This window comes from Lissotriton vulgaris, chromosome 7 (genome assembly GCF_964263255.1).
Source record: "Lissotriton vulgaris chromosome 7, aLisVul1.2, whole genome shotgun sequence".
In the NCBI taxonomy this organism is placed as follows: Eukaryota; Metazoa; Chordata; class Amphibia; order Caudata; family Salamandridae; genus Lissotriton; species Lissotriton vulgaris.
The window spans coordinates 1736826900-1736838247 of record NC_141695.1 but is presented as its reverse complement, the minus strand read 5'-3'; the positions used below and the strand labels follow the sequence as shown (position 1 = coordinate 1736838247).

Here is an 11348-nt window from a genome sequence, read left to right as displayed (position 1 = left end):
AACTGAATAAAGTGATATTTGAGAGCTACGATCTAATATAAAATACTCAGATTCGCTTGAAATAGAAGTGAACGGCAATGGCAATGTTGATGATGGATGGTTTATATCAAGACAAATGTTTGCATACGATATTAACTGAATTTCTCGACTGAAGAAAGTTCTCTCCATTGGAAAAAAAGACATCACATTGTATTAAATAGTTCTCATACAAATGCTTGGGTTATGTAATTTTAACTGAGAGCCACGTCGTAAGTAGATGCATAAATAAAGCTCTCCTATGAAGCCGTCTGATCTTTTTAGACTACAATGGGAAGATGACTTATATTAGGAACTGATGGAAACCTGAAGTTAATAGTTGTAAACTGGAATATCTAACATTTTCAATCTAAAAAATGTACACTGGAATTTGGAGGGAAATAAGGAGACAGCCCACAACCCAAAAAGCCTACACAAAAACACCTGAAATAGGTATTGTTTAAAACACAAGGGTTGCTACAATCTAGAAAGTAAAGAATGATTTGTCTTTAGTTAGATATACTTTGTTTAGAATCATTGAAAAGGTGGTTGTGTACACCATTAAAAGAAATACATCTGTTTGACCAAGGAATACAATATAAACACATTTTCCTCATTTGGTCTTTTTGTATTTATGTATTTATACCCTCTTGAAAGCCATGTAATATCAAACTTGAATGCTAACAATCTCGTACACAATTTAAACACAGGTCTTGTTTGAATTACTTTTAGGACTAAGTGTTTAACAAAAAGAATAAAAATACCTCGGTTGAGCAAAAATGTATTCCAGAACCATGTGAGATATGAAAACGTGACCAAAACTACAATCACACAAGCTTCATGGAGCCTGCCACATAGATTTGCAACAGAGAGGAACAAAGCCTATGAAGAACAGTACCACTTTCGGTGGGCAGGATTTTGTCTTCTTGCAAAGCTCTTCTGCTGTGGAATCCCAACAGAGAAAGATAGATGCTTTTCTCTAAAAGAGAGGATTCCTCTTTAGAGTTTCGGAAGGCTCTCTGACCTAGTAACGCCCTTAAACAGTTCAGTTTGGAAGGATCAAAGTCTGTACAACAAATGAACAGCTCTATTCTCCCTGTGAATTGCACTGTAGTGTGAATGAGCAGGGCTGTTTGCGTCTGCCTGACTTTGATACTTGCTGGAGGAGAAACTAGTTGGGGTAGGTGCTAGGCTTAATGCTAGGCTTAATGTTGACCTTGGTATGACCCTGCCCTGGAACATTGTGGCCATTGGGCACAGCCTGTTACAATAGTAGCCCACCCTTGCCATATTGTGGATTTTCTCACTAAGTTGTGAGATATATTAGTGGCTCGTCCTAAACATGGTAAGGGGGTTGTTTGGGCAACACCGACCTTATCAGTTACCCGCGTTTGATAATATTCTATCTCCCCTTGGCAAAATGGGGGTTCTTAGTTGATGTACAGTGGGTCATTTTGAGAATGCTCTGGTTCTCCTTAGTAAATGTACTCAACCATTAACGTATTTTGAGCATCCTTACCAACACTGTATCTATCATGGTGGCCCTGGCATAATGGAAGCCATCTTGGTATATTGGCAGACTTATCTATAGAATTGATTCTATCTGTTTGTGGCATAACGACCCCATCCTCGACATAGTAAGAGCACTTGTGAGATAATTATGGCTATTCAGATTATAATGGTGGCCCCAGCATAATGGTCAAATTATTGACAAATCGAAGATTCTTCACATAATTCTGGTTTTCTCTATCTTATGGGTGGTGGAAATTCCTGTCATATATTGCGCAGTATGGGTATTGGTAAACTGCAAGTTGTGGACTACACCCAAAAGAGACTTTTTTTCTCCTATCAAAAAAGTTTTGTTCATAAAATTGTCTCCTATTTATTGAACATAAAAAAAGCCTGTAAATTGGGCACATTTTCTTGATCGGTACATTTATAGTTTGTTATTCACCCCTCACCACCATTGATACACACAAACTATAGCAGTGAAAAGTGCTCCCATTTTAGACAAGCTCCTGCTGTAGCATTGAGAACAAAGATACACAATGCCACTAAGCAGTCCTTCATTATAAAAGAAAATGGACAACTCAATTTTATTATTCTTGTTTTTAGTACAAAATAATTTATAGTTCTGTATCATCTTTCTGATATTTTCTCCCCTCCAGACATTTAAAAAGGAAAACACCCTGAAACCATCACCCCCACAATACTGTGTCCATTTCATGACCCGACTCCTGTCGCCTTGATGCCACCACGCATGTCCAAAAAGGTAGTAATGGAAGTGGGCATGGTCAGTGTTCTGGCTGTGGCATGTTGTTGTGTATTTTGGATCCCTTTAGAAAGATCACACCAACTCTCTGCCTTTTTTTATTTTTCACAATGTAGTTCAGGCTAGCCTCTTCTGTGTCCTTCAAAATACTGCCTGAAGAAGGTCTTCAAAATGGCTGCCCATGACATGCCCATCCATGAGCACTTGAGAAGCATCACTGTCTTTCACTCTGGCTTGTATTCTTTTGCCACATGCTGGTGTCCCGATTCCCACTTCCTGGGAAAAAGCATCACACATTTGCTAAGAAATATTTCCACGTCCAGATTTTTTTCCTTTACTTATATAAATGTTGTTTGGTTGGTTATTTGGTACCCCTGTGGTTCTTTCTGTTCCGTGCTTTCATATTTCCTATGGGGCATACTTTGATAATGATTGCAGTGTAGCTGCTGGTGCTGCTGGTAGTAGTATTGTTGGTATGGAGTGCCAGAGGGGTAGCTTAGAGGAGGTGTGAAGTTATACCCATCTGCTTGTCTGCTACTCTGGTATTCCATGACTTGGTAATTCTGAAACATGTCCATAGCCTGCTGCGGGCCCAGGCTCTGCAGGATCCTCTGGCGCTGTAGCCCCATGGGCCTGTCTTCTTGTAGCGGGCCCTGGCTCTGCAGGATCCTCTGGCGCTGTAGCCCCATGGGCCTGTCTTCTTGTAGCGGGCCCTGGCTCTGCAGGATCCTCTGGCGCTGTAGCGCCATGGGCCTGTCTTCTTGTAGCGGGCCCTGGCTCTGCAGGATCCTCTGGCGCTGTAGCGCCATGGGCCTGTCTTCTTGTAGCGGGCCCTGGCTCTGCAGGATCCTCTGGCGCTGTAGCCCCATGGGCCTGTCTTCTTGTAGCGGGCCCTGGTTCTGCAGGATCCTCTGGCGCTGTAGCCCCATGGGCCTGTCTTCTTGTAGCGGGCCCTGGCTCTGCATCCTGGCATGGTTCTGGTATGGGTGGCCTGTGCATCGCTGGAGGGCTCCACCAGGGTGGGCCTGGAAGCCCTGAGAGAAGGGAGGAGAAGTCCCCATGTGTTCTCCAGGTTGGGATCCAGCCTGAAAATAACCAGAAGATTTTTTAATGTCAATTAAAAAGCGTTTACACTCTTGAGTGTACAACTTTACTGAGTAACAACAGACTGACAGCCATTATCCACTTCATAGTCTGAATGGTACAGTGTTTCAATGACACCACCCCAAAACCCCCCACAAGCGTCCCACCATGCAACCCATGTAATATAAAACAGCTCAAACCACAGCATGGATCTGTTCGCTAACTTGAAGTACTGGTGCATTAACTTATCAAACAAAACATGGGAAGAACTTTATTTGATAACAAATATAATCATAAAAGTAAAACATACATACCATACGTATAGAAACAAAGGTTAAAATGACCAAAATATGATTGAACTGCGTATTTTAAAACCACATAGCAGCAGAATATATTTAAAAACAATTAATAATATAAAAAGAAACTGAATGTTGCTGCTAAACATTACAAGTAAGACACTGAGTTGCATAGGGACCCAAATGATAAGAACAGTTCAGTGAAGCAGCTATCGGTTGTCTATAGTCAGTGTCAAGTCGTCGGGATCACATTCCATAGTGTTGCAGGGCAGAGGAAAGCATGGTTTTATACAGAGTCACCTGTGCTCTTCCTCGAGATTGTTACAAAACATGAATCTTCGAGTCCAGATTCTATCCCTTCAGCACAGAAGCACCAAAGCTTTCTTCAGACTATCTGTGGCCCCAGGTCAATATTTTAGTTCCTAATTGATGCCACTGGACTAAAGGATGTAAATCACCTGCTTTTTAACCATGGGCGAATTTTGCGAATCTGGCGTTTGCCAATTTTGCGAATTTGCGAACTCGCAATCCGTAAAATCCGTGAATTTTTTTTTGTGTTCGCAAGGATTTCTGCCAGTTCGCAAGGATTTCTGACAGTTCGCGAGGGTTTTGTAACAGTTCGCAATTGCGAACTTACATGTCGGCTCGCAACGGTCACGATTATGTTGTTTCTACGTCTGGTTCATCATCATAGGTTCCCAGCACCCTCTGTTTCACCCCTGCCACCCTCTGTTTTACCCATGCCACCCTCTGGTACATCAATGCCTTATGCCACCCTCTGGTTCATCATCACTGTAGATTATGGGGGGAAAAAGCAAGCACACCTGCCTGCTTCAACTGACATGAATTAATTTGGGGTTGATTTATTAATGTGTCACTGTTTTAAAATTCCAGTCTGGCACCTGCTTCCTTATCTGTAATTTGCTTTCTGTTGCAGTGCAATTTTTTTTTCCAGGACCTTTGTGGCCTACTTGTAGCTATTCTATGAGCCTGCTGTGAGGGTCAGAGCAGGGTCATACAATTGTTGCAACTAGCAACTGAACTGGGAATTTGCGGATTTTTTTTTGGTGTTCGCAAGGATTTCTGCCAGTTCGCAAGGATTTCTGACAGTTCGCGAGGGTTTTGTAACAGTTCGCAATTGCGAACTTACATGTCGGCTCGCAACGGTCACGATTATGTTGTTTCTACGTCTGGTTCATCATCACAGGTTCCCAGCACCCTCTGTTTCACCCCTGCCTCCTCTGTTTCACCCATGCCACCCTCTGGTACATCAATGCCTTATGCCACCCTCTGGTTCATCATCACTGTAGATTATGGGGGGAAAAAGCAAGCACACCTGCCTGCTTCAACTGACATGAATTAATTTGGGGTTGATTTATTAATGTGTCACTGTTTTAAAATTCCAGTCTGGCACCTGCTTCCTTATCTGTAATTTGCTATCTGTTGCAGTGCAATTTTTTTTCCAGGACCTTTGTGGCCTACTTGTAGCTATTCTATGAGCCTGCTGTGAGGGTCAGAGCAGGGTCATACAATTGTTGCAACTAGCAACTGAACTCTGGAGGGGCCCTTGTCAGGAAGCACTACAGGGAACGGTTACTAATGATGAGTTTGAACTTTTGAACCTGCTTTCACTTTTGCAAAACTCGTTTTTCTGCAGAGCAGCATTACAGCAACTGTAATGCCCCACCAAGCTTATATGAGAAAGTTGATTTCTAATCCAAAAGTTATCCAAAGAGAATCAAAAGGCCTCAAATCTAAAAAAGTGCAGGCAAATGTCAACCTGAGGAGTTATTCTGATAAAAATAATAATTTTCAGGTCTATGCTGCTTGCTAGTAGATTTCTTGTGCAGAATTGCAATTTTTGTAATTTCGCGAGTGCGAGATTGTTGCTGCCCGCCGCACCTACATGTTAGCAATTGCGAACTTACACCGCAAAGAAAAAAAATCCGCTGCGTGCGAATTTGCGGATTTTGCGAGAAATTCGCGAATCTCGCGGATTGCGAATTTACCGAAAATCCGCAAAATCCACGAGCGTAACGGATTTTCCGCCCATGCTTACTGCTTTTACCATCTCCCATAAATTAGAAAGCGAGGTGGTGATACATACAGGGCACAAAAAGGAAGGGAGCACGCACAATAACCACCCTGTGCTGCCAAAGGAAGAAAGCCTGGTTTGAATGAGAAGAATGCTCTTGTCTCTCTTAGATGGCATCCATAAAAGGGTATATTATAAATATTCCAACATGGAAACATGGACAAATAAATTAGGCCACTGATGGGACAGATTTTCAATAACCATAGAAGGCTATGTGGATCTGCAACTGAAGAGCGATGAAGCTTGGGATAGATCAGTTGATGTGTTGGTTGAACTGGTGGGGTATGGACAATACTTGAAAAGGTGAATGGATGGAGAAGTTGGTTGGATTTGGTACACATGCGAAGGTTTAACTTTTGACATTTCTAGACAACAACAATGTATTGAAAAGGTTTAGAAAATTCAACTGGAAATCTTTGAACCTCACCACAGAGATTAAAAAAATGATTGATGGATAGGCTGGCGGATTGATTTTTGAATATATTAAACATTTGTGGAGAAGGAGATGTTAGTTTTGTTGATTAATATGCCATTATATGAAAACTTTTGTTGTCAAAATAACATGTGTTCTGTCACCTCATAGTCTATCAAAATATTAAGTGTAAGTATGGTCCTACAAAAATATCATGGCCATAATGCCGCAATGTGTGCTGGAAAGAACATACAGGCAAGTGTAGATTGACTAACCTTGACCACAAATATCTTTCAGGTGTGGTAGAATTTGCGGAGTTCCGTAAGTGGGCTGAATTCCAGACATCACTCTAGACGCCCTAATTTTTACTGCCAGCAGCTGGTCCCACAATGTAAAATCTGTGTGCCACGCGACGCACCAGAGGGTGCTCCTGTTTTTTTTAAACATCTGGGTAGATTTTCTACTCAAGTGACATCTTTCTTAATGTGAACAGTCACGACCTGCAGTGACCACTTGGGTTGAGAAATCTTACTTGGAGGTGTTCTAGTACCCAAAAATCACCATAGGAGACGCAACCCACTGTACTCACCAACTTAACATCAATGAGCTGCCCAGGAGAAAAAAAACTCCAAATGGCCATTTGTTCGAGTTTTGCCAGAATTCCATGTTCGAAGCGGAACGCGGAGTGGGCAAAACGCCGTAAACTGTGCAGACGCAGCCCAAGTATTCACCCACCCCGAATACAAATACCTTCAAAGGTACAGAGATGTGGAGCGAAGAAGAGTAAATCTGTGCTTACCTACACATACCTGCCATCATGAAATTGTAATCCATATCCTAGTTGGATATTTTTTCAGGACGTTGATCTCATAAGCAACATTCAACAAAAAACTTCACACTAGAAGACCGCACTCACCGGAAGTAGCCTGGAGCCCTGGATCGCCCACAAGGACTCTTTTTGATTTTTCTTGTGCTTCATCCGCCGATTCTGGAACCAAGTCTTCACCTGTCAATCAAAGAAATGAGATGAAACTTTCTGCCCGCAGCCCCATGGAGAAACATTACCCCACCCTAGATGCACCCTCCGCGCTCCCAGGCCCTAGCTGCTCTCACCTGCTGGTACGTGAGGTTCAGGTCCTTGGCCAGCTGCTGGGTCTGGGGGACATTCATGTAGTGCTGGTTCTGGAACCGCTGGTGCAGCGCCATCAGCTGCTCCTGGGTGAAGTAAGTGCGCTTCCTGGTCTTCTTCTCTGGACCACCGGCCTTGTCTGGGGACAGCTGGGTGGACGGCTCCACTTTGACGCCGCTGGCGGAGTCTGGGGGTGGACAGAGGGCACCATCTGTGCACGACAGAGGATAGCACTTGCCTGTAACAAAATGGAGGAGTGGAGAGGAAATTGTCAAACCTTCATGTTGTACCACTCAACATGTAAATAGCCACATTCCCCAATTTTGTCTCGACTAAAATGCAGATTTTCGTGAGCAAGTTACTGCAGCTTTAAGAAGTTTGATGTGGAGGGAGAAAGTCGTGAACCGTGCGTGCTTTCCCCGTGTGTAGTGCGTGACAGTGGACTACTGCAGAGATCTTTAGATAATCTGGAGACCACATTGTTGCATCCATCAAGTATCTCACCTGCCCCAAGGTGAGGCTTGAAAACCCCAGGGCTTGACTAGAAAATCACCCATGGTTCAGGTACTTAAGTTTGGTCTCATCCTAGTGATGGTGGAAAAACGGATATCAAAAAGACCGTCTTCTAGGCACTGAGTAAACATGGTCAGCCACATCGTTTTACGGGGAATCAAATATTGGTTTAATCCCCCCTTCCTCCTGCAGCATTGATCACCCCATAGCGTTTGCCTCCAAGGGCTTCTACAATGAAGGCCCTTAATGTAACACAGAGAACTGTTGACCTATGACCTTCAAGGGTCGACGCTTTCCTCTTAACTGCCCAGTACCCACTTACACCTGCCGGAGAACCTTGCAAAACTCACCGACTGGTCCTGGTCTGCCGTGAGTCTCTCCAGAGCCACCACTTCACTCATCACAAGCTAGCCCTGACTTTACCGCCCCAATAGAGTCGTTATCCGCTCCAGCCCAGGGCATGCAGGCCAATGCCCTGTACACAAGTCTCCCAATTTGCTGGACACCCCCCTGGCTTTAGGAAATCCAGCGCAACCTGCAACAGCCGCCGCCCCCCCCCCCCCCCCCGCACTAAATATCCCACGTGCCCATTACTCCATTCTCAAATCTGGTTCTTTATAGCGCCTAGAAAAGGCAGATTTGCGGTATGAACACAGAAGGAGGTTAAGGGGGAAGTTTTACAATCGCGTCTTGCTGATCGAACACCTTTACACGTGTGTGCGAGAGAGAGAGAGAGAAGGGGGCGGGGCTGGTTGAACTCGCAGGGACTCACCTGTAGCGCTATGAGTCCGGGGATTCATTAAGGGGTCGTATTTCGGCTGCATCACTGGGTGTGAGTGCCTGTATGTAAACAGGAGTGTCTATGAGTGAGTATCCACGTGAATGGAGTATCTAAATGTCAGACCATGTGGGACTGTAAGGTCCCTTAATGAAGAAAAAAAGACCCGTTCTCTTGCAATGTTATGTTTGCTAAAGAGATGTTGAATCGTTTGCTGCCCCCTTATGGCAATACTGTGAACTTCAAGCATAAACGCCATTATCTTATCAAGGCCAGCCTAGTACCAATAATACCCCCTATATATAGATTTGACAAGTACAGCCAGTTTGGGCTGCTACCCTGTAATGATAAAGCGCTGATGTAGAAAAAACTTAATAAAATACTTTGAGAAAAAAAAAAGAATTGAGTATCGGTAAAGGGATTCAAGAAGGGGGTCTATAGGAAGTTTACAATTATGTTTGGAGCCGTCGCTGCCTTGACGGATGAAGTATTCCCACTCGGACCAAATACCGAGGTACTCGGCGCGTCCTGGGTTGGGGCTGGAAGGGGTACATTTCCGTGTTTTCACAAAAAACGAATGGCCGGCGCGCGATTGATTGAGGCGTCGTCAATCCCGGCAAGGGTTAAAAACCTTTCGATCGTGCCAACAGATTTGAAAACTTTGTTTTAAATATAGTGAGTAAATTGTAAATTAAACACGAATGTGCACGAAACCAATGCGCGCTTGAATAGGAAAATGAGCATAGAGCAACGACAGAGGGGATTTAAAAATGGCTGCCCCTGAACCAGAGACACCGGAATAAAGGCCCCGGAATCAAAATTTGCAGTAAAAAGAAAATTCTCTGGAAGGAAGGATCTCTGAAATATGGAAGAAAGTGTGCTCTAGAATAAGTAGTGGAACACACAAGAATGGGCTCCAGCATGAGCCGTGGGCATGCGGGTGCGTTCTGCTCTGCACGCGCCCTAATATCCCAGACCTTCTGCTGCGGGTTTTACATTCCGGGTTTTGTTTGCACTATTCCACAGTAGCTGGGAGAGGCGAGGGGCGAAATGAGACATGCGGGGGTGGGGCGGAGGTTCAAGGCAGGGAGTGCTGTGGGGAGGGCATGACCTACCGGCGAGGGGTCCTACAAACGTCATCTGCCCTAATACCGCCACCACAACCCCCAAAATATAGACCTAAACAAGGCGCACTACGAAAAATAGATGATCGCCTCTGGGCGCTTCAGCGCATCTAAGGGGGCAAGTACGCGCCACATCAATATATTATACAACACAATGCAAACTTTGGGTAAGCCCATCGATATCATATTATTCGGGTTAAAATCCCCAAAACAATCGCCAAGCGCAGGTGATTTGGATTGAAGAGTGCTACTTCCACTCAACGAATATCCACCCCCCTCCGCACTCCTATAAAGCAGAGCGCCCCTCTTTATAATCTGTAAATTTCAACATACAACGAGCACCTCTGCTGGGTGTGCAGATAAGACCCGCACCCGCTTCGTGTAAAGGACACATTGAAGGGGAAAAACACACACATTGACTCTTAGACCCCGGCTAAGCCCCAAAACACCGGGCCGTGGGACCAGTTTGGAAAATATGACCGCGAGGGTCTTTCCAAAGAGCGGGATGTGCCCTTTGACTAAAGCTGCTGGTTTGAGATCCCTCTGGAGAGCGCGGCCATGTTACCCTCTCAGCTCATAAACAGTAAACTCTTCTGGTGCAGTATTGGGGTAAAAGCAGTGCTTTAAACGGGCCGGGACTGTCCGGTATGGAGTACCGGCACTTTTTTATTTTGGGAGGGAGAGTACCGGCACTCCTCAAGCGAAATGCTATACTTGTAATTGGAGAGTACCGGCACTTCTCAGCAACAAGCAGGTACTCTGGTCCAGAGTACCCGCACTTCTATTTTCATTTCAAGCGCTGGGTGAAAGTCGTCTTACCTGCTGGCACGGGACGCGCGTCCGTCTCTGGCCCCAGCGAGGCCCCGGGCGGGGGCTGCTCGTAGCGCCGCTCCTCGGCCCAGTTGTTCGGGGCAGGGTAGGCCGGGCACGCGGGCATCGTGAGGGGGGCGCCTTGCTGCGGAGGGGGGCACGGGGGTCAATCCGAGGGAGCCTGGGGGCAGGAGGAGGCACACGGATATAAACCTTCTCAGCCGCGACCACTCTTATAGCGTCAACCCAGGTGTGGGGGTGCCCCCCTGCTAGGAGCTTTGTATCACAAAGATGGGCTCACTCTTGGGGGGCGACGGGGCGGGGGGGGGGGGGGGGAGGGGGTCAGGTGAGACAAGTTGTTTTAACAACTATTGGGATGTTGCTGAGGGTACATACAATAATATGCAGCGGAGGGGGCCGTGTAACTACCCTCAGCCGAGGGGGCTGCGTATTAGTGTAAATGCCCCTAAAATCAACATTATAGTTTATCTTAAGACTTTCTTGTTGCTCACATTATCGCCGAGATCTCCAGAAACGTTCGCTGTTAACTAACTTGAATGTAAACAATTTCGTTCTCGAGGATGTGAAATGCACAGACCTCAGGGATGGGTCTTGCGGACTTGAACACCTTTCGACAGCGGCCGCATTTCTCCACTGTCCTGTGTTCCCACGGCCTCTGCTCCGTCCTTCTTTCCACAGCCTTTGCTTGCCTTTGTAGTCCTGTCCTATCCCTGCCCTCCAGACAGCTCTTCACCGCCCAACAGCTGTTCGTTGCCCACTTATGTGGCATCATCTCCCCACAGCCACAGGGCCGCTCCCTA

At 45.5% G+C, this 11348-nt stretch overlaps 1 protein-coding gene across 1 annotated transcript; it reads right to left on the bottom strand.

Moving 5' to 3' along the window:
- Window positions 1-2625: 2625 nt before the first annotated feature.
- LOC147706520 (homeobox protein NANOG-like) lies at window positions 2626-10660 on the bottom strand. The gene is made up of 5 exons (XM_086929628.1): window positions 10537-10660; window positions 7287-7540; window positions 7090-7179; window positions 3221-3372; window positions 2626-2920 (listed from the first exon to the last, which is right to left on the bottom strand). Exons 1-5 carry the CDS (start codon window positions 10652-10654, stop codon window positions 2626-2628), a joined length of 909 nt encoding a protein of 302 aa, XP_086785754.1. The 5' UTR covers window positions 10655-10660.
- Between the last annotated feature and the right edge of the window lie 688 nt (window positions 10661-11348).

What these genes read in the sequence shown, in the direction of transcription:
- LOC147706520 (XM_086929628.1), bottom strand. Translation starts at nt 10,654, where the DNA reads ATGCCCGCGTGCCCGGCCTACCCTGCCCCGAACAACTGGGCCGAGGAG. An exon ending in CGCGCGTCCCGTGCCAGCAG is followed by an intron (nt 7,541 to 10,536) that starts GTAAGACGACTT and finishes ATTTTGTTACAG; the next exon opens with GCAAGTGCTATCCTCTGTCG. An exon ending in GGCCCGCTACAAGAAGACAG is followed by an intron (nt 2,921 to 3,220) that starts GCCCATGGGGCT and finishes ACAAGAAGACAG; the next exon opens with GCCCATGGGGCTACAGCGCC.